The sequence below is a fragment of the Acanthochromis polyacanthus genome, chromosome 14 (genome assembly GCF_021347895.1).
Source record: "Acanthochromis polyacanthus isolate Apoly-LR-REF ecotype Palm Island chromosome 14, KAUST_Apoly_ChrSc, whole genome shotgun sequence".
Taxonomy (NCBI): Eukaryota; Metazoa; Chordata; class Actinopteri; family Pomacentridae; genus Acanthochromis; species Acanthochromis polyacanthus.
The window spans coordinates 22,689,811-22,713,718 of NC_067126.1; the positions used below are offsets into that span (position 1 = coordinate 22,689,811).

Sequence of the window (23,908 nt, forward strand, 5' to 3'; positions counted from 1 at the left end):
TGAGATAGAACAAATGAGGCAATTCACAAAATTGTAAGAGGGAAGTAATTATTTTAATCACAGTAAAAAACAATATAATTGCTTGTATCTACTGTACATTCTAATCAAAAACTCTTTTGAAACATCCAAATATGAATATTTGAATGAACCCGTAGCTCTTGATCACTGGCAACTGAAATTGGTGTTTCTTTGCGTTATGTTACACAAACTGCTCTCGTTTCAGTCCCAAAAACTCCAGTGCATTTCCAGCAAGCAGTTTATCCTGCAACACAAAACAGTACTCGTCATATTAAAAATTGGATTGGGTATTTAGTCAGAGCTTCAAAATGAATTCAGTCAGAAATCAGTAATGTACACACCAACAAAGTGAAAACTATCAGAAATAAAACGGTTCCTTGACATCTGTTAAAATGTTTGTAATCCCTTCTGACATTCTAACAGGGTTGTTCTCTGCCCTTTTCTCTGCAATTGTGTAAATAAAGGAAAGGAAAGAATTGCTACCTTTAATGTGCCATCAAACTCATCCATTGACTCAATCAGTGATCCAGGCTCCAGTTCACCGAGGGGGAAAGGATAATCTGTCCCCAGCATGACTTTATCCTGGAAGACGAATTCATACATGTGAAGTTAGCAGACTAGTTGAAGGCTGAGCACATGAACAGTAAGTTTGTAAAAGTGTTGAAAGCAGAAAGCGCCCATCTTCAGTATAAACATTCTGAAGCATCACTGTTTCCACAGATCAGAATAGTAAAGTGCCACTTTTAAATAATCCAGGTTCAGTTTCTGTATCCACAGCAAGGTTAAAGTGCTTTTCCAGAAATAACTGCTGAAGGGTTATTTTCACCTACATGCTCTCTGTGTTCAAAACTGCCAATACTCCCTCAGTGCCATCTGATAACTTTCTCAGACTACCAATAACTCATGACCTGTGTGTTGAATGAATGATGAATAGAAGCTCACTTTTCCAATAATATCAACGAGCAGCTTGAGGGAGGTGGGATCATGAACCAGGGAGTCGGTGTAGAAAGATCCGAGGTATTTCCGTGGGCTGAACATGTTGTCTACTGCACACAGGTCAGGGCGGACTTTGTGGCCATGTTCAATTCTACCAACAGTGAATGGGAAAGAGCCACCTGTAAGCAGAAAAATGAAGGCAAGCTCAAACGACAAGACACAGTGGCTTCTTTGATTTTTAAATTCTACATGAGGTAAGCATACTTTGTAACTGATACGCAAGTGTATTATTCTGCTGGGACAATATAGTAAATGCAATTTATAGGAAAGATCCTGTGTGTTTTGTACCTCCGTGAGCAAAGCAGACTTTGAGTTTTGGAAATCTCTCAAAGACACCTCCAAATATCATTGAGCAAATAGCCATTGTTGTCTCTGAAGGCATTCCTTTGAGATAGAAAAGATAACAATTGAATTATAAGGTAATATATGTGGACAATAAACTAAGCCGCAGAAGTTCAATAAAGACATTTTTGTTACCGCTGACCATAATCGCAATAAATCAAATATGATGTGAAAGGTAAAATACTCAGAGAAATCAACTGTGTTGGGGGCAAACACATAGGGAATTAAGGTAACGTAATTCTAATAGCTTCATCAATCACTTTAGGAGGCAGAATATGATATTAGTGCAGTGATTTTGCAGTTGGTTTGGTGTGCTATCCACAGATGATTAAATATGGATCCACTACAATCACAAAATGATCACTTTTTCATGACAGAATTGTTTGTTATTTGCAATTGACTGGAGCGGATGTGATATTCAATATCTCCTGTTCCAACTCCATATCCCTCACCCACCAGCCAAGGCAGCCAATACTTAGCCATCCTTCCATCTGTCTGCATGTCCCAGGGGTGGACAAATATGGAGCAGCCCAGCTCCTCTGCAGCCTGCATGGACGATAAACACATCAGTTTTTCTCAATGAATGAGATTTTATATACAAATGGACATCATGAAATGTAGGCACAACGGCGAATACTGACAACAAGATGAAATCACATAAGCATAATGTTGTTATACCCTCTCTTACAGCAAAGAATGGATAGAGTTCTGAAGCATTGAGGTCCCAGTTGTTGATATGTGACCCAATCTGCACCCCAGGGAAGCCTAGCTCCTTCACACAGCGCCTCATCTCCAGCACGGCCAGGTCAGGGGCCTGCATGGGCAGAGTGCCCAGACCCACAAACCTCTTGGGGTGGCTACGCACAGTCTCTGCCAAATTATCATTTAGAAGGACACAAAGGTCCAGTGTGTCGTGAGGTTTGGCCTGTAACGCAAAAAGGAATAAAACAGACAAATGTGGCAATGAAAGTGACATTTTTGTTTGTTCTTTTTCCCCAATATTTTTGTATCCTGAGTTGAAGAAGACCAGCTTTGCAGAAAACTATATCAACCACTGTGATATTGCACAATTTGCCCCTTTTCTAATAGTAAGGGGTAGACAGCTCACAGCTATTTGGGGAACAGTAAACACTGCCTTTTCAGGTCTGAAGCACACAGCAATAAAACATATTCGTTGCCTTGTTTTTGATTAAATTTACTGTACGTCGTGTGCACTTACCCAATAACTGAACATCACAGGGACAGTTGAAAGGGCCTGAACTGAGACACCTGAAGATCATGAACAGAAGAATCGTTTTTAGCACCATCTAACTAAAACAGTAATAATTATGTGTCGTTTGTACATGTGCGCATCACCATGTTGATCCATGTCCCGTATGCGTGCATTTGCATCCCAGCAGTTTTCTTGTATCACCCGGAACAACTTCCCGTCCTTCATCATTTGTGCTTCACCCTGAATCACAACAATAACACCATCACAGTGCTATCTGAAATGACTACAAATGACATGGCCAATGTCTCTTTGTGGGAGAGTCTTGGCAGACTTTTTGTTCCTGTTCTTGATTAGAAGATTTTCAAGTATATTTTTGGATTTAATATAATTTTGAACTACAGCCACATGATGGCAGCAGACAGTTGATTCTTAATGGAAATGTTCCTATCTGGGTGAATTTATACCTGAGTTACAAAGAGGCTTAGAGTCCTGGTAGATCTTATTTTAGCATTGCCATCAAGACTTTTAATCAAATATTCATCACCAGTGCCATTTAAGTTTGTGCCACATTTAGCTTTTAATTCATGAGCACAGTATGCTGATACCAAGAGCTCAACCAATGTCTGACGCCTAAAGTTGCATTGGCTACACAGCCACCAAGCTGCTCTGTGTTCCGCTGTGTCTGAAGTGAATCATTCCGCTGATGCAGTGGCATCACGCTGAGTTCTGCAGCTGCTCGCATAGCCAGGAGCAGCCTGACAGGTCCACAGGGTGGAGTGCACCCAGGATGAACCTGCTGTGTGCCCAGCAAAGTATGCAGTGCAAGTACGTAAGTGCTCCTTGCACCCTGACTGTACATACAGAGGGTAAAAAAAAGAACAAACAAGGCAGTGACTCACCTTGCAGTGATGGTGAAGCTGGACAAACCCATCATATCCATATCTCTGAAGCACATGCAAAACACATGATTAATAATTGTACAGTTTTGAAATTCCACACACTTTATGCACCAGATTGTGTTGCAGTGTTAAATTTTGATGTGAAATCTCTATGCAACCCGGCATGGTTTGGTATTTCTCATACATCATGCTACTGATTGTGTTATCCCATCTGTAAGGGTTCAGTCATGATCCTTCAGGACTATCCACTGGATCACTGGATCACTAAAAGGGAATGCCTTTTGAGGCTGTTGATGCTTTTGCATATAAATGAAGCTGGACATAATCTACGTGAGAAATATAGCCAGTAAAGCCCCAATTCATATCCATGCAGATCAGCTGTATGTGTACTTAGTTGATGCCACTGAGACACTTCAGCTTTTCAAAATGCAAGATGCGTCTTACAGTCTTGTTTTAAATGTGAAGTGTGAATCTGTGCCTTCAAGTATCTATTTCAGAGAAGCCTGCTTTAAATTAAATGTGTCCATGCCAGTTCAGCAGTGGAGCTGATATTAGGTTAACTTTAATGTTCAGATTAAGACTCCACGCTGTCTTTAGCAGCTCCAAAGACAAACTTAACATCGCTTTATTGACCTGATACCTAACATTATTTATCCCAATTTTTATCAGAGCTTCTTATAAACATTTTAGACATTCACTACAGAGAAAGGTACATTCACTCCCTTTGGATCCCAGTTGTAAAACATGGTCAGATACAATGTGACTGATGTCATGCTTTATAAAGGGCCTCTTTGGCTGTTAATTAAACTGTTAAAAAGTCATTCTTGTGTTAGAATTACAGTACACTGTTCGATCTTTTCTTCATTACAATGATCAATTTTTGCCTGAAACGATGTAGATGTAACTCTACACCTTTACTTCCTTTCAAATGTGGAGATCTGTGAAGTCTGCATCTCTCTTCAACCCAACTTGCTGCAGCTCGAGCACACCAGTTAACCTAGGATTCCACCCAAATGCTGTAAAACAACTCGAGAAATAATGATATGGAAGGTCTCACGCTAATTTGACAGGATTGGTTCCTTAAAATTGGTAGATATGAAACCGTGGCTGTCTGAATCTGCTTTTTGAGACTATTGTTACACTGCTGTTTCAAGGGGGAAATGAAAACTGTGGCAATGAATGCTTATTCCACCTATGATGTGTCTTCGGGCATATGGAAAACACCATATGGACAAGCCAATAAGATTAAAAAAAATAATAATTTCACAAGATGCTGTCCTATATGAACTGATTTGTTTTTGTGCTACAAAAAGATGTTTTAATTTTTCACCTGGTCAGAATCTAAAAGCTGTTTATACTGATATGGAAACAGTGGTGATATACAATGCTATGACATTGTGAAATTATATTAATCCTGGGAACTTTTATCTTACATGAGTCTTAAGCCATCCAATGTAACATCCAATGACAAAGTGAAGTTATGATCTGCTGCTCAACCTTCATACAGCAAAACAGACATGTACAATAGCCACACATGTCTTTTCTTGTAGAAAGGTAGACAGAAAGGAGAATACAAGTAAATTTTATTGTCATGCAAGGACACCAGGCTGCAGACAATGTCTCTTCAGTACTGGAAATCATTATCTAAAGCCAGGCCTACACAGTGACAAAGCTGTAAGAACAGGAACAGATAAACCAAGGCCAGCGCCTATTGATTAAAGTTTAACCATCCATAGACTGCACAGATTTATGGAGTGAGCTGTTAAAGTCCTCGTTGGCAAGTCATTGGGAAAAGCCTATATATTTTATGTTAATGGAATTTAATAGTCTTGAATTCACGCTCTGCCTGCCGCATAAGTGATACAGACAGATGTGTCCTCTAAATCCACTGAACCACTCAGAATGAGACTTAGTCTGTAGATTATGAGGATCTGCTCAGACTGAGGCTCCAGGTATAAAAAAATCTCTTAGATCCCGAATGAACTGGCAGTTCCTACCTGCTTCAAGTCGGGCCACTCCTTTGGTAAAATATGATTGTGAATATCAACCTTCATCCTTGTGATTGCTCTCAGGAAGCCAGAGAGGTTTGCTGCCCAAGATATGCTGCGATAACTGTGTGTAAATTCACTCCCCGCCCTCAGGCAGAAACCAATGACCGACAGGTGACTGGCTGCTGCTGTTATTTATTACCTACTCCATTAAATAAGCAGAAAGTCAAATCCTGAGTCTGGAGGGGCTGTTGGTGCTCAGAAAGTTGTGTGACTGCCTCAGACTACATTTTTTATGTGCTACTACCAACACACACACAAGCTCATAAAGCAGCATGTCTTTTGGTTGCATGCTTAATGCTGAGTCAGAGTTTGATGCTTTATTCATTGTTTTAAGATGTCACATTATGATTGCACCTGGATGTCTTTTATTGTAGTTATTTTCGGGTTTTTCACAGTGTTTTGTATTGTGTTGTTTTTGTTTTTATCCTCTGTGAGGCACTTTGTGTTACTCTATTGTATGAAAAGTGCCATATAAATAAAGTTGATTTGATTTGATTTATTTGACCAGGCTGTACAGATAAAAACCACAGACTGACTTAACGCTCATAGAATAAGTAACAGACTGATATTTTATATATGGATCCTTGTTTGTTAATCACTTAATATCCTCAATTATGCACAGCTCTGTGTGGTGGCGCCATCTGGTGGGTAGTAATTAGTGTATTCTCAGGTAAAATGTGAAAAGTAGACATTATGTACAGCATAAGGTCATCTGTAGTAACAATGTAAAAGGTATGCATTATGTGCTGTTTCTCTGATGATTTGTGTAAGTTTAGTTTTGGGCAGAAACTCAAGCTTAAGGAGAAACTGCAAAATGCTTGAGTAATTCAGGGCAGATGTCACTGAGTATTACATGTAGTGGTTCTGTAGGGGAATTAGATGCTGAGTTATGAGAGGAGGAGAAAAGGAGAGAGGGGAGGAGGGGAAAAAAACTTGCTGGCACCGCCTGCCAGATTCACAGCAGATCTCAGCAATTTATCGCATCGTCGCATCTAACCCTAAACTGTCTCTAAGTGGCTCAGCCGGACAGGGTGTTTACATTGTGCCTGCAGCGCTGACTTCTCACAGAGCGAGTTGCTTCGCCACTGATGCTGGGGAGATAAATCCGTTATCTCCCATCTCCTCTTATCGCCATCTCTTCTTTCCCCTCCACCTTGCGCAACTGAATCGACACCGGTGGCTTATTGGACGCGCTGGATGGCTGCTGCACTTAGCGAACCGGTGTGAATCTTCTTTTCTTTTTCATCATCCTCACCTTCCTCTGCCTCTGAGACTGAAAAACTAAACAACAAGCCGCAGCAACAATGACAGACCAGACGCCCCAGGATTCCTACCCTGTCCCGGAGCCGACTGTTGTGGATCCCTGCCCGGCCACGGTGCGGAACGGCCAGTGCGCCCCGGATGGCTTCACCAACCACAACCACCAGCAAACCAAAACCCCCACCGAGCCTGAGTCTTTCACCATGGGCCAGGAGATGAAAATCACAGATAGTGTGGAGGGAGAAGGTAACTTCATGTCATGTGCTGGATGTGTATTTTAAAAGTTATGGATGTTCATGTGCGTGTTCCTTCTAGTGTGAGGTATTTTTAGCCTGCTCCCATTTGAATAATGCATGATAGTCAAACGTCAGCAGGATTCACATTGGAGTGCATGAAAAGTTAGCTTTAAAGCTTTTAAATCTGCTTCTAGATCCCCAAAGCCATTCATTCATTCATTCATTCATTGTAGGCTACTTTAGGTCTTTAAGGTTCACTGGAACAAAGTTGCCAATGTGAATTGAGTTTTTCTTTAAAACATGCAACCCGAGGCACACAGACTGAGCCTGCTTTCAGGCTGTATTCTGATACTAGTCGCATGCATGTCCAACAAACCTTTAAGTAAGCATTTGCATTTGCATCTGCTTAAGCATTTGTGTGCATGTGTGTATGCATGTGTCTGAGTGTGGTTTTTCACTAATAGAATCCCACTCATTATCTAATATATGTGAAATGTGTAAAACAGAACATACCATGGTGGATAAGAAGACGGCCTCAGTTACACGAGACATTCTAAGCCTCAGTTTATAGGTGTTTAGTTTAAGTTTATTAGTGCTTTGTGTGATTAGTAGATCAGATTTTGAGGGGGAATTGATTGTTGTTCTTCACAGATATTTCTTTTTTAAGCTTGAAAATGATACTAATGTGACTGAGTTTGTCTTGGGTGGTTAGTGAAATCTGAAATGGTATTTGTATTCAGGGACTAAACTGTAAAGAGGTGGAGCCTTTGTTCAGTGCAGCTGAGGCTCACAGACCAGACTGCGGACTGTAGAACTAGGGAAGATTTCTTCAGCTGTATAAATTGTGTTCTGTGGATGTAGATGGCCCAGACTAACAAACATGCTGTTTCTGGTATGAGATGTTGTAGCTGATTTTTCCAAATGTCTTTTTTTAAGCTAAAAAAGCTCCATTGCATTGGTGACATTTCAGACTCAGACGTCTCACATTAAGTCTAACTGTCTGTGTAGCTAATTTGGAGAAGACAGAGCTTTGTCAATGTTGTTTATCTTTGCTTGCATACTTTCCTTCTTGTAATTTGAACAAAGCAACATTTTAAATCAGTTTGACAGGAAAAAAAAACTTCAAGCACTGTGAAGTCCCAAAGGACAAGAATACAACACCACAAATATTTAGGCATATATCATATTACACCACAGTAGCAGGCCATTTTTCATTTCTTTTTAAAAATGCTATTCAAATGTTCTTTTAGGAAACACCCGTATTCCAGCCATCCATTTTCACACCGACCCAACTAAAGTATCAACAGTGACTTAGTGTAGTATAATAAAACTAATACTATATAGTATCCTAGTATAATAACTAGTTTTCATTCTTAGACTAACCCTCTGTTGCCGTAATTTCTATTTTCTTGAGTGATTAAACAAGTTCCATGTTAGTTGCAATGCCACTATGCAACATATTCTTGCATGCCAGAAGCAAAACTGAAAACTCCTTATAATAATCCACTTGATACAGCAGAAAAAATATTGCAATTCTCTGGAGGAAACAATAGTTGGAATTACACTGCTGAAAATAAAAAGGTGGTGACAGCTCTGATGGATTCATCCTGAGCACAAGCACTTTGTTCCCAGTGATTTCAGAGAGTATAAATCTGTGCAGCAGCTCAGGTGTTTGCTGTGCAGAACAGAGCTCAGTTGGCTCTGTAAGATCACAATGATGTGTCAGAAAATTAAAATAATGACGTTGTTTCTCCTGTGCCAGCAGCGTAAATTGCCCAAAGCCCTTCTATCAATTCGAGGATTGTATTGATCATGCTGCCATATGATGTGGCAGCAGTTTAATAAAGCTGACGAAAAGAAGGCAACATTTTACATTTGTTTGTTCAACGTCAAACACAGAATAACAGATTTCAAGAGTTCCATGTGAGCTCTGGGGAGCCCATTTGTGATGCCATGGTAAATGGCTTTGGATTATTGCCAAAGGCTGATATTAACTTGTTTTCCTAATCCGCCTCCTCCAAAAAGATCACAATAAAAGATAATACAAGACAGATGCCATTAGCCACTTCTGGTGGTTTTCGCAAACTTATTACCCCACCAAGAAACATGGCGGAGTTATGTGACGGTCGGCGTATGTTTGTCCGTCTGTTTGTCCGTCTGTGCGCAACATTACTCAAAAATGAAATAACGGATTTGGATGAAATTCTCAGGGAAGGTCAGAAATGACACAAGGACCAAGTGATTAGGTTTTGGCAGTGATGCGGCTTATAGTCTGGATCCACAGATTTGTTAAATATCATTGCCAGATAGTGTCTCAGCGTCACTGTAATTATGACAACAATTGAACACTACGTCAGATACCTGCTGACAATCACATGATTGCAATCCTACTACAGATTGACCACTGTGGACTTATCCATTGGAAATCATGCAATGGTGCAACCTTGGCAGAGTACTGCACTCTCTGAGTGCTTTTCTTGTTAAAGATGTTATTTTATAAGTTAATTAATAACACATGCCACTTGGTAGTTTTCTAATTTCTTAAGAAGAGAGTAAGCCCTTTAATTTAATTGTAGACTTTATGATCAAGAAATTGTGTTTTATACTCAATCCAAGTTTCTAAGAACAACAATATGACATCAGCAGTTACTTTCTCAGGCTCGACACATTGCCTTTAGAGTCATAGACATCATAACATTGTAAATGTTTTACAATATTTCACAAGGCTACGTAGTATATTATTTAGAAGTCGTCCAATTTCAACAGCTATAGAAAATCATATGCAGTCTCCTGTGGTATAGTATGATGCTTTATTTACCCATCCATTCACCATAACCTCTTCTCATGCTGTTTTTGTGGCTCTTCTCTTTAGCTTACTATTTCCTAAACTATGACTTTGATTATAATTACTGCAGCTAGCAAAGGGAGCTGCCACAATGAAGCATAACTGAGGTAGTAATATACTTCCTGCACGAAATAACCAGCAGGGTCGTAAACGGATGAAGTGGCCCTTTCAGTGTATCTAATCAGTTATGTTCCTTTACTCATGATGTCAGGTAGGGCAATATGAATAGAGATCATTACACAGAGATGTTAAAGGCTATAAAAGGGGAGGAACCTTATTTTAAAAGTCAAGCAACTAAAATATATGAAAAGCAAAATCAAAGGTTAAAGAAACATTTAGGGTCAATATAGTTTTCACATTCACAGCCTCCCTTCCTACCTCCTGCCCCCGCTTTCTTTACCTCTGTCTGATTTGCATAAATGCCCGAGCTGTTGATGTTAGAAAACGTAATCTATAAAAATATCTGTCTATGTTGCTAAGGTGTCACACATTACGTGGTGCAGTGACGTCAGATGGAACCACACTAAGACACACAGTATTGCATTAGGAGCAGGCTTTCAGATTATTCAAAAATGTAATTAATTTATCTCTTTCAGGTCACGCTCCTCCCAGGAGGATTATATTCACTCCTGTGCTTCCTTTGTACATGTGTATGGGTAGTGTGTAGTCAGCCTTTTCAGTCTGATGTTCATTATTTTTGGAAAAGAAAGGTGTGAACGTGTCAAGAGGGACACACACAAACACACACCCACACAGACCTGTGCGTGAGTCACATACAGACGCATGAGGAGATGTTGAGCACATGCCTTCTGTCTGATCCCCCAGCCGGGGATCATGTGATTTACCATGCTGTCTCACTTCCCCCCTCTGCCACAAACACAGCCGGGCATACACATGCTGCTTTAGCAAAGTTTTGTAGAGTAGTATTTTAGTTGTTCCTCCAAATATGAAATTTAGATGCCACATTAGCTTCTCTTCAGTGTTTCTGATTAGCCTTTATTAGGTACTAAATGTTCAATTTTGCGAAATGCAACAAGACATAGTCTGGCACAGGTATACATGGGTAAGTAGATGTAATCAAGTCTTCAGCTGTGAACATAAAGCATTCATTTGGCAGTTATTAGGGGGTGGGGTGAACATTTCTCATACTTAAGCTTTCCTTAAGTGATCTGACCATTTATAGGCTACAAACTTACAGCCATAGGAAGTCATGGTGGCTACTTGTAGCTTAATTGGCAGTTTGCTCAGGTTGTAATATAAGTGTCTTGCAATCAGGACAAATAACAAACACAATATGTAACATAAAAAGACTGTTATTGCTTGAACTAATTCAGATTTTAACAGACGGATATTTTTTTGTTCCTCTTATCGTACATATAACATAACCCTAATTCTACCATTAACCCTGAACGCCTGAAAAAGTGTGACCTGGCCAAAATGTCCTCATTCCAGTCGTTTGAAATGACAGGTGGTTCTCACAAAGATAACTGGGCAAGTACTTACACACACACACATGCACACACCACAATCAGGACACTAACCTTATCTGACCTTAGCATAGCCTCAAACCAAGCCTGCATTCTAAAAATTCTTGGACCTTGTGTTATCAGAAGGAACATCTGCCCAAAATGTGACTGTAAATCAATTTGTGTCCTCACAAAATGAATAAAAGTACACACCCACAACAAACACACATGCATACACACACACATGCAGTGTGACAGTTGACTTAATTTGCCCTGGTCGAGGCCTTCCAGCTGATTTTTGGCTCCCTTTATGCCTAAGCCATGTGATTTTCCCAATTTTCTTTCATTTTGTGTCCTCAAATACATAAAGTTACAGCCAGAATAAACTATTTCACATCAGCTGCATGGTGAAAGTCATGGAGTAAATGGGTTTGTCCAATAGGCAAATGGTCTGTGTTTATGTTTTCACCTTACGTCAACACATTTATGTGTTTTCATGAAACCAATATAAGTTTGTTTGTTTGTTTTATTAAGATCCCCAATTAGCTTTAGCAAAGTGACACTGAAAGTTTTTGTTGCTCCTCCGAGGAACGCAGCGGAGTTATGAGACGATCGGCAAACATTTGTCTGTTCGTCTGTCCTTCTGTCTGTGCGCAACATTACTCAAAAACAGACTAAAGGATTTGGATGAAATTCTCAGGGAAGGTCAGAAATAACACAAGGACCACCTTATTAGATTTTGGCAGTGATCTGACTTATAGTCTGGATCCACAGATTTGTTAATGATTTCTGTTTCATTGCGAGATAGCGGCACGGCAACATTGTAACTATGACAACAAGTTAACGCTACGTCAGCTGCCCGCTGAGGATCACATGATTGCGATCCTACCACCGCTACAAGTCCACTGCTGCAGACTTTTCAGGACTTTTCTGTTAGAAATCATACAAAGACTGAGCAGCCATGGCAAAGTATTGTGCTCTCTCAGTGCTTTTCTTGTTTATTGATGCAACACTACCAAACACACAGAGTACTGAAGATGTCAAATTCATGTCCTCATATGAGTGTTCTTGGTAAAGCTACAAGAGTTTTCTACTACTTGCCAGTTTTTCCAAATAAGTTGATTTATGTCATATAATTAAAAACACTTCATTGATGCACATTTTTAATTAAAAAAAATATGGTTTTGCTTTTTTTGTATGTAACCATTTTGTTACAGTTTGAACCTATTTTAGAAAGTTAGTTGAAGCTGTGCATTATTTGGAACAGTTCGCAATGTTCAGCAGTGGGAAGCTGGTAAGGGATCATTTCCGAGTAGCAGCACAAACTCCCTCTGGATGCTCTGTCTCCACCCACACAGGCTAGCAGTGGGACTGTAACAAGGACTGCATGCAGGGTAAGCTGGTCACTCACAGCACAAAAATGGGGACTTCAAAGGCAAGAAGGAGATAAAACTCTAATAAATTTGATGACATTAGTATAATTTAACTCCTGGGGTATCGGAGCACAAAATGAACACATGCAAATGGTGCTGCAGTGTACTTGTAATGAGGACTACCCCAGCAACAAGCTTGTCTCACCTTTAACTTGGAGGCTTAAACTCAATTTTCTGTAAGTTTTTTAACAAAAGCCTACATTAACAATGGGTGTGGAGATTTCAAAAGATGACAGAAGGGTTGAGTGGAACAAAACAATGCTAGTGGCTGCAATATGCCTAATGAATGATTTAACATTTTTGGATCGTGACCATATTAAAGACTTAAAGTCAGGATTTATCAGCCTTTACTGTTTGAACTTCTCTCATTCTCCTAAAATCTATTTAATTTTTAGATCTCAAATGTAAGCACATCTGAAACTGTCTGATTTGTCAGATATCAGATTCTGCCTTATCTTATCTCTTTCGCACCACTGAGAATACATTCAGTCATCTGCTCTGTTCTGCCAGTAGCGGAATAAAAGCCTTTTTATTCTATTAAACCACAATGTGGCTTAAAAAGCTCTCTGACAGCAGTTGTTCAGTCTTTGTGAAGTGCATACATTTCCACTTTTAGCACATAGATATGTTGGAACAGATACTATAAGGTATGCCATTGTTTTTAAAGATGTTATATAGGTTCATATTTTCATCAGGGTATGATTCAACATTATTTGTCATAACTTAGGCTTGAATTGATCGATGTCAGGTTTAAAGATTTAAGGTTCAAGTAAGATTGGCTGGTTTGAATTTGGGTAGATGTACAGTCTTATGTTTCAGGTTCCCTGCAACCAATGTCTCACCATGACAAAATAAAAAATATATAATTAAATATATCTGGAGGGAGATTGAGAATGAAGGTTTCTGCAATATTCCCAGTAGCTGAGTTCATTTTAAGCGTGTGGTTTACATCATGGAAGCTTTTTTTTAGATTTTGTAAATATTTTTTAATAATTTGTGACTTGAGTCCCACACAGAGTCTCACTGCAAAACACTTCTCCACCAAATCCTTTGTTCATTTATCTCAATGAGAGAAAATATAGTACTAGTTGTGTGTACAGAAACGGCTTCAGCATCAGAACACTTCACAGCTCTCATACACAGCTACATTCTCAGTCTATTTCAAATACAAACACAATAGAAAGCATAAATTATTCAAGTTTATACTTAAGATACTTATTTGAACTTTCTAAAAATAAATTCAGTTTCTGTTTTTTAATGCGCATAAACTATCCTTACATGAAGGAATTAAAGTAACTTCCAACTAATGAGCACTGAATTGTTTTGTAATTATTTGGTACAGTCGGTTCAGAGGTTAAAAAGCTGAGAGTTGTTTTTGCCTTCATTAGCTCCCATTATCTACTTGTTTTTGTAGCAACTATGACAGTCCCCGGGACAAATTTCTGCATAGAATGATGCCCAACAGCATTAAAATCTCGTTTGGATGTAAAAGTTCAGACTCATAAATAATGCATGAATCTACAGAGTCAGTCCTCACATTTCATGACAATGAAAGCGCTTTCGGCAGTTCAGAATCTGGGCTGTTTAGTTTGTGACTTCAGGCAAAGACTTCTCACACAGCAGGCGGTCTGTAACCTAAGGGCACAGGTTTGGTCTCCTTAGAAGTTGTATTTCCCTTTCTTTGCTTTTCAACACTGAATCATGGTCAATCTCTTTGGCTGATTTTTTAACAGAAGAATTTACAAAAAATACTTTTATGTTAAAGGGAAAAACAGTTTCTGCAAATTAATGTCAATGAGTTAAAAAATATAAAATGTAAAATAAGTGATTGCATGAGTTTTCACCTCCTTTAAAGTGACCCACTTAATTCAATGCAAGTGCAGCCAGCTGGTGCAAGAAGTGACACATTTATGAAATGGAGACCATCTGAATGTAGTGAGTGTGTCAAATGACTGTAGTATAAAGACACCTGTATCTAAAGGTCCAGTCACTGATGAATCAGTACCACTGGCTATAGCTGCACTATGAAGACAAAAGAATACTCTTAGAAACTCCATGAAAAGGTTATTGAAAAGTGTAAGTCAGGAGATGACGAGTCATACGGCAAAGGGGGAAACATCCCAGTGGGAGTGAATACTTTTTCTAGGCAGTGTAAGATCTGTATTTGCATTTAATGGAAAACCATGCACAGTAACATCAATCAAGGGCTAAAACACATAGCCTCTGTGAGGACACATTGAGATTATATAATATGGCTGCTCAGAAATTGGTAAAATGGTCAACAGGTTGAGCGGGTGACCCATAAACACGGGCTATAGTCCCCAACACAGCAGCCGTGGCTTTGAATCCAGCCCATGGCCCTTTGCTGCAGGTCCTTCCCACTTTCCTGTCAAAGTAATTGTAACATTAAACAATTTTTCTCAAATTATCCAAAGAATGCTTGACTTATTTATGTCAAAGACTCTATATAAACATTGATGAGGCCTCCATGATCTCAGTCAAAGGCTTTTCCAAACAGCAGTTTTGGAGCTCAGTATGCTGACTTTGTTCATCACACTCTTGGCAGTGCTTGACTCTCCTGAACTTGTGACTAATTAACAAAATGAGCAAGGAAATGGAACATTAGTGACGCTGAGGCAGTCCATTCTATCTTTCGTGGGCCACAGACTGTCCTATGATGGCACCCACCTGTCAGTCAAAGCAGGAACACCCTTCATTATGCAGAATTTCAAGTTTCAATACAATTTCAATAGATGAGTTAAATAAAAAATCACCCCTTGTCATGAACTGGGAATTAGCAATAGAGACCAAAAGGGTTTATTGAACCAGTCTGTAAACATGTTTATTTCTCCTGCGTAGTTGGACATTTTAACGTTGGTATCTCTGGAGACTGACAAGTGGCTGTTTGAGGTACTGCAGTTTGTGGGATTTCCACATTTTTTAGCCGTTGAAGTTGCACTTTGATTTATAATTGCTTTTATCTTTAAAGACGATTCATTTGGATTATTATCTAATATTTTTGTATTATTTTGAGGAACTACTGCTTTGTGTTTGTGTTACATTACTTCAATATGGTAGGGGTATTTGTGTTTACTGTGGCTCCTGTTGGAGTTCTGTTGAAGTCTGTGAAGGTCAGTGAAGGAAATTAAACTTGAGAAGCTCTCCCAGTGCCATGCTTCACCCATAACCTGTAATATGCTGTATAACAAGGGTTCCCAAGTACTACACACGCTTCGTGTCCCTCAGTGTAAATCCACTTTGATGTTCTTGGTGTTCTCTTGGAAGGTGATAGGGATTATCTAACAAGCAGAATGTATGCAGGGCGGGAGATGTTAATTAATGTTTAAAACAGTAATAATTAATATCGATAAGTCTACTGGGCTTCTGAAAGTGAAGTCATTATGGTTGGTACATCATGTTTACATTCAGCTTGACCCTCCTTTAGTTTGAGGGAATTTGAGAAAATTGTTGTCCAGTGTTAAATAGACTGGAAATTGCAGGACACATCAGTGGCTCTTGAACTTTTAACGCTGGAAATCCCTATCTGGAAACGAATGCAACAACTATCTTGATGCAGAGACCCATGCAAAATTCCATGTCGTGGTCATTGTAATGTGTTTTTTTCTTGTTTTTTTTCTGACCTGTTTTGCATAGCGTATGTTCTTTTAAATTATATCACAATAACCATGAGTCACACTAACTTGAAAGGACAAGGCACTCCCAGTTTTGTGAAATTGATCCTGAATCCAGAATATAATTTCTCATCCATCCATCATCTATACACCGTTTAATCCTCATTAGGGTCACGGGGGGCTGGAGCCTATCTCAGCTGACTTAGGGTGAAGACAGCGGACACCATGGACAGGCCACCAATCTATCACAGGGCTACACATAGAGACAAACAAGCACACTCACATTCACACCTACAGACAGTTTAGAATCACCAATTAACCTCAGCATGTTTTTGGACTGTGGGAGAAAAACAATGCATGCACAGGGAGAAGATGCGAGCTCCATGCAGAAAGATCACGAGCTGCAAGGCGAACATGCTAACCACCGAGCTACAGTGCTGCCCCCTCATACAACATGCTTATTTTAAATAACAGAATTTTAAACCCAGTGTTTCCAAAGGCAGGAATTTGTGAGTCTCAAAGATGAATCCATAAGCTTGTTCCTTTATGCTTCAAACTTTTTCAGTGAACCAAACTGATTATTCAAGGTTGAGGAGCGTTTAATTCCCTTTAGATGTATTTGTAGCTCACATGACCACTCTGGCTGCCTGGTATGATCTCATAACCAATTTTATGTCTCCCTGCAGGTCTTCTGGAGAGCAGCATGCGCCTGAAGCCCCACGAGGCTCAGAACTACAGGAAGAAGGCACTCTGGGTGTCCTGGACCTCCATCGTCGTCACACTTATACTGGCTGTGGCTGCTTTCAGTAAGCATTTAAAACACACATTTTTAAGATAACAAGATATTACAATGCAGTGCCACGAGGAGACTTTGCTAGATTGCTGTGTTTTTGACTAGACTGTGTAGTAGTTTACTTCTTTGTTGACATTCGAGGGTTGCTTTAATCTAGAAAGATTAAAAAATGCATCTGATAGTTTTGTATTGGCCTTATTTGTATGATTTGAAGTCAAAGGTGCTGCTTCTGATTTAACTTATCAACCTGAACTAATACATACTTTCAAATGCAGCTGGACAAAAACAGAGACATTTGTTAGACTGTAGGCTCAATTGCAAGAAGAACATGAAAAGGCCCATGAAAAATAGGAGATAAAAGAAATACTACTTCCACAAATTCCAAAGCTAATATGCTGTGACGCCATGTTATTAATAGATTTCTTCGGTGTGTTTAGACCAATCACATATGAGGTGTAGCTGAATACTTTCTCAATTATGAAAGTGAAGAAAATTGACTGATTTGAAATTATTATCAACATATCACACACATTTTTTGAGTTTATGACGACATAGTTCATGTGCCTTTTACACATGTCAGCATGGTCAGGCATGGCTGAAGGTCAAGCGAATGGATGAATTACGGCAATTTATTTCAGAAGCAGAGCCGTTTTGTTGTTCACTGGTGGAGGGGTGCTGCAGTTTCGTTGTTTTTATTCAGATAATTTGGTTTGAAGCCGCATATATTGTAAAACTCAGAACACTATTGATTCATCAGATGTGTGTGTTGAAGTGGTTTTACTATTTCAGCAATATATAACACAAGGAAGCAGAAGGAAGTGAAACATTAAAGGAGCACTGAAGGCGTATGTCCACAGTTTGTCACAACACAAAATCAAACATTCTGGACAAAGAAGACAGATGGTTTGAGAGAGGCTTTTCTCACGCCATCTTATAAACAGGAACAACCATCTGTAACTGAGAAGGGGTTCTGTAACACCATTTATCTGGTACTTATAATGCAATGATTGATGAACACCTTTTTGATGGTCTTGGGCTGCTAATAGGACAAGAACCATGTGATTTGAGGAGGAGAGTAAATACCTGGGACTTGCCACTAGTCAGTTTGAACACAGTTACTTACCAATACCATGACCTTGTGGCTGAAAATTTAAACTGGAATTTTGAGGCCTACAACTAGACGAAGAGCAAGGAAAAACAGAACTGAAGATAATGGTTTCACATGGGACATTTTCAACCCATTACATATTTGTGTTTTTTTATTCACTGAGCTTTCATCTGAGGTATATTATGTTAGCTGGATGTGTCTAGTTTAATATCTGTGATATACCTTAACTGTGTTGATAAACCTTTATTATATATTAAACAGGAATTCATTGCACTTTGATTGAATCTCATGTTCTCAGATTTGGAAGATTTGTTTAATTTTGTGGTGGTTTTCATGACTACAGACTCTGTAGATGTTATTGTGAAAGGATGTCGCAACAGTTTCAACACGCATTTTGTCATCTTATGATATACAGGATGTCTGGCACATGCAGTGCAGTTAGGAGTGCAGAAGGGGATGTTGCTTTGTCATTCTGGCTAAGCATCAGTTTCAAGTCACGATGTGTCCTAATCTATTCAAAACCTTTGTTTAATCTGTGGTGTGCTGATGAAGCACAGTCTTGTGTTTTAAGCAATGCAGCTGCTTTAAGCTTTAAGACAACTAACAAGAGAGGCTGTAGGGTTTAATATAAGATAAGTTCTTACACAGGTGTTATCACAACTAGACTCAGGATTTGAACTGATCTAGTCAAGAGCCTTTAAACAATATAAATCTAAAGCAAGCTGGTTTATATACATAAAGTACAATAAATGGCATATAGTCAGCCAATAATCTTTAGGAAAAACTGACCAAAAGTTTTAAAATAATGCAACGGGAATTTTCAATCTAGTTTCATATTTTAAACCAATGCACATAAAGGAAGCAGATTTTTAATTAGTTAAAACAGTGCAGATGTTATGCTCAGTATAGTACATTCATTCAGTCACAGAGGAATAGGGATTTAAGGTTGAAATGTCTTTCTAAAAATACTTAAAGCAAGATGAGAAATAGTGAGGAATGGAAACTTTATGTCCTCACAGGTTCATGTTCTTCAAACTCAAGTCAAAGTGTGACGTGAATGCTGGTTGACTTTCAGTTTGGGAATAGTATTCCTGTTGTATTTTTCATTATTTTCAAGTCAAACCAGTGCAAGGGAGAATAAAAAGAGGCCACGATGAGTAACGAAATACAGAATGTTTTCTTGTGTATGTGTTAACATTACTCGACAGAGACTTAAACAGAAGAACACGATGACCCACAAAAATATGAACCACAGAAACTGAGGTAGACAGAAAGAGCCTGGCTACTGGGAGACCAAAAGACAAGAACAAGAGAATGGAGGGATTAGGGACAGAGAAGTGTAGACAAGCTAACCTCCACCAGTCATAACTGCAGTCTCCAGAGGACGAGTCGGAGCACCGGGTTAGGGAATTATAATATGAATGCTGCCTTCCTCTGATGCCACACAGTGTGGAGTAGAGGAAAGAAAAGCAGAGGGGTTATATATTGAAAAAAATACTGTGAAAGAGAGTAGTGGGACCGGAGAGAGGGATGGATATGGAGGAGTGAAACTGAAAGGTAAGATGGCACCAGGGGATGAGACAGGACAGCGCAGGATGAGTCCTGGCAGGCAACAGCAGGGATTTAGCGGTTGTGATGGCTCAACTTTAAAGAACACCGGCGTGTCGTTTCCTCTGCTCATGCCCTACTTTCTCTCTCTCTTTCTGTCTCACCATCTTTTTTATCTCTACATCTTGACATCTTATTTTCCGTATCGTTATTTTGTTTACATCTTGTTTTCCCGTTTCCTCACCATATATTGTTCCCACTTTGCTCCCTTTATTTTTTCTCTGTTCCAAGACATGCCTTGTTGGTAAAGTCAAAAGACATTTTGTATCTTGTACGTAGCTTTTTAGTAGTATTCTTCAAGTGGACATGTTTTAATAAAAAAGGCTAAAAGTCAAAGTCGTCTCTGTCTACTCATAAATCTTTTATCCCTTTTCTGCCAACCTTTTTTAGCTTTTGCTTTTGGTTGATGCTAGAGGTACGGACCCGTACCCGTAGCATCTGTACTAGAGGTACGGACGTGTTAAGGTCACTGAAGAGCTGGCGATGGTTAACTACTATTTGCTGCACATTACAGGCAGTTTATATGAATGACTTTGACGGCGAACATTGTATAATTTAACCAAAAATACACCGTCTCCTCTCACACTTTACGTAGACAATGTAGTTTTTACGCTTTTAGACGCCGTGTCTAAATTGTTTGAAGTCCAGTTCCTATTAATTAGTTTACCGCGTTCAGTGGTGGAAGCGGCTGACGAACTCCATTGCAAATGTTCCCATTTAATTTCGGACGCTAATTTACAAGATAAAATTAAGGATGTCGAATATGAAACAAACACTCGTGAATGGTGAGGAGCAGCTCTTTAATTTGGCATGAATTAAAAAAAAAACCCACAAACTCGATTTACTGTGATATTGTGAGATTTGTTTGTGGTTATGTAACTTAGCCATTCAACAGAGTCCGCTAACATTAAAGTGACTGACAGGGTCTGTGTTGACAGACGTAGAAAATACGTCAGGGTTTTGTTTAGGTTGTTAATATGTAATAGTCTGTCGCTACTTTTGAAGGTAAAACAATACTTATAGTTTGCTGGCTGTTAGTTCCGCCATTCATTCCGCAGATTCACCTCGAAGCGCCTTCATCAGCGTCGCCGGCTCATTAATAATTATGCCCGTCGGATTACCAGCCAATCACGAAGCGCGTTCATCAGCCGGCTCATTAATATTTATGTACGGCTCATTAATATTTATGTTAAGGGAAAGTGCCGTATCCGTAGGCCACAGGCTACGGGTACGGGTCCGTATCTGTAGACACTACCTTTGCTTTTTTTCCCCTTTTCTTCTTCTCTATCTCCCTTTTCCTCCTCCCTCTAAGGAGATCTACAAAGATCCTCTGGCCTTCTGTGACCTTTAGCAGTATTGTAACATTTAGAAGGGATGAGGGTTCAAACCTATCCTCTTCTGCTCTACTTTCAACTGTGTTGCCTCTTGAGTGTCTCTGTCATGAATAGCTGCGCTGTGTTAGCTTACAACCTTTCGTGAAAAGCTGGCCTTTTGTGGCTGACTATTCACTTGTGAAAGTGCTACAAGTCTTTGTGGCCTTATCAGACATATCAGACTTAGACCATGAGCAGAGACCACACTTCAAGAGGTAGGAGCAAGTACAGTATTGTGCAGTACAGAGGCTTTGAGCTGAACAGCAGAGTGTGAAGGAATAATTACATGGACTTCCTGACAGACAGGAAACCACAGGATGACCTCACAGTTCCTCGATGCACTGGTCAGCAGGGCAATGCTCGCAGACAAAGATCTTATAGTGCATTTCCAAACAGATGATATGACTACAAAGAAAAATAAAATACAATACATATTTTGATTATTTGCTTTGGATGAAATAGAGGAAAATCCAAAGTGAAACTGTAGCACATACTACCACACTCCCACGCGTGTTTATTTCTGTTGTTTTTTCCACATATATTAGTGCCTGAGAAACAAAATGTTCGTCCAAGCCGATATTCGATGCACTGCAACATTATATTTTAGCGCATACTTCTGCATGTGCCAGTATTGTGTTATGTAAGGTTTCCGCATAACTGACAACTAGGAAATGAAGAAGCCACAGTTTTGAGCAAATATTGTGCTTTTTCATCAGCACTTGACTAGTCCAATAATGATTGAAAAGGAAATGTACACCACGCTTCAAGAGTTTGGGGTCACCCAGGCAATTTCATGTTTTCCACGAAAACTCACACTTTTATTCATGTGCTGACATAATTTCACAAGGGTTTTCTAATCATCAATTAGCCTTTCAACATAATTAGCTAACACAATGTAGCATTAGAACACAGGAGTGATGGTTGCTGGAAATGCTCCTCTGTACCCCTATGTAGATATTCTATTAAAAATCAGCTGATTCCAGCTAGAATAGTCATTTACCACATTGACAATGTTTCGACTGTATTTCTGATTAATGTTATCTTCATTGAAAAAAAGTTTTTCTTCCAAAAATAAGGACATTTCTAAGTAACTCCAAACTTTTGAGCGGTAGTGTATACATCAGTTGTTTGGTAAAGTAGTTGAATCATGGCACCACTCTCTTTTTCAACATTAAGATCCCCTCCAGTGAAAATTAAATCATTTTTACCAAGTTAAAATGTCCATATGATGTTTTGAAACAGCAGTGTACTAATGATAGTCGAAAATTCAAAATTCAAAGACCCAGGCTTACGAGGTTTTACCTTTCTCAGGAACCAATCCGGATACTCTCCTTTCCGTGCATGTTCAGATGGGTGGAACAGTGTGACACCATTGGCAGAAATGTATGTGTGCTCGTGTCGTCCTGTGTAATTACACAAGAAAAAAAATACAAGATGGCTACATATATAGACAGATGAAAACTGACAGGTGAAAAATATGCAAAAACAAATAAGAAAAACAAGAACTGCACAGCCACATTGTAATTACTTTTGACAGATATTGCGATTGCAATTTGTGTCACAACTTAAGTGGGAATGGTCATTTTTACATTTCTTATTCACTGAAGAAAAAGATAATACAAAGCTTGTGATTTTTACTGCTTTGTGTACCAAACAAGCCTATTCCCTAACTTGTGGAGAGTTTGATATGTAGACCGCACCACCATCCTTCTTTTATAATGGTATTTTGTGACGCATTTGACCTTTATCAATAAAAAATTGCAGCTCCTGTAATTTGAATATTGCCCTTGGCTATATTGGATAATATTTTTATTAACTGTTTAGCCTTATTTGGGAGCATCAGCTGACTGGAAGTATGATGCATTAGTATATAACAGATAGCTTCAAGCCATGTAGAAAACAGATCTTTTTGTGGCTTTCATCCAGGATATGAAATACAAATGATGAAAAGATTAAACCTTTTAGATCACTTCAGCTGAAACTCTGAGAAATGAAACAAAACAAACCAGTGCAATGAGGCACTGGAACACGTGCACACTAAGTCTATGCTGACATGCATGCAGTGCTGTCTGATTTCAAATCAAAATAAAAAAGCAGATCAAGATTTACTAACATTTAGCTGTACGTACAACAGTTGTGCAGGCAAGGGACGAGAGCGTTTCTCCAGGATCCAATTTAAGGAAATTAAGTTAAGAGCACCCACACTTATGCAATCACACTACAAGCACAAACACACACACACACACACACACACACACACACACACACACACACACACACACACACACACACACACACACACACACACACACACACACACACACACACACATATCCCTAAGGTGTTGTTTAAAAAAAAGAAGAAATTGACAAAATTGGTAGTTGCATTGTTATTAAATGTCCATAGTAGCAGCCTGTGATGTAAAGTGCACAACATTTAAAGTGACCTCGTGGAATGATAAAGAATTTAAATACTGAAACTAAAACTAAAAATCATAAAATTCGGTTAAGGTGCAGAAGTGTGTGCATGTCTGGATCAGCAGTTCAGCATTCTGACAGCTTGTGGAATGAAGCTGTTGATCAGTTCTTGATCACTTCTCTGCAGTTTTTCATTGTTTGTAATTAGAAATTATGAC

At 39.1% G+C, this 23,908-nt stretch overlaps 2 protein-coding genes across 2 annotated transcripts in view; one reads left to right on the forward strand and one right to left on the reverse strand.

The window, feature by feature from the left end:
- Positions 1-31: 31 nt before the first annotated feature.
- On the reverse strand, positions 32-5,589 carry acmsd (aminocarboxymuconate semialdehyde decarboxylase). Its single transcript, XM_022215955.2, has 10 exons — positions 5,466-5,589; positions 3,469-3,513; positions 2,713-2,809; positions 2,576-2,625; positions 2,045-2,281; positions 1,809-1,902; positions 1,303-1,398; positions 961-1,133; positions 502-600; positions 32-262 (listed from the first exon to the last, which is right to left on the reverse strand). The coding sequence occupies exons 1-10, from the start codon at positions 5,520-5,522 to the stop codon at positions 200-202; spliced, it is 1,011 nt and encodes a 336-aa protein (XP_022071647.1). The 5' UTR covers positions 5,523-5,589; the 3' UTR covers positions 32-199.
- Positions 5,590-6,378: 789 nt separating this feature from the next.
- The window catches only part of LOC110966561 (transmembrane protein 163-like), an 84,942-nt gene continuing 67,412 nt past the window's right edge, over positions 6,379-23,908 (forward strand). Inside the window, exons 1-2 of the mRNA XM_022215959.2 lie at positions 6,379-7,025; positions 17,078-17,197. Coding sequence (XP_022071651.1) covers positions 6,824-7,025; positions 17,078-17,197 — 322 coding nt within the window. The 5' untranslated portion in view covers positions 6,379-6,823. The remainder of the gene's footprint in view (positions 7,026-17,077; positions 17,198-23,908) is intronic.

Coding starts and splice junctions, on each gene's coding strand:
- acmsd (XM_022215955.2), bottom strand. CDS start 5,522: ATGAAGGTTGATATTCACAATCATATTTTACCAAAGGAGTGGCCCGAC. Junction 3,514..5,465: donor AGTGGCCCGACTTGAAGCAG/GTAGGAACTGCC, acceptor CATGTGCTTCAG/AGATATGGATATGATGGGTT. Junction 601..960: donor TCGTTGATATTATTGGAAAA/GTGAGCTTCTAT, acceptor TTCGTCTTCCAG/GATAAAGTCATGCTGGGGAC.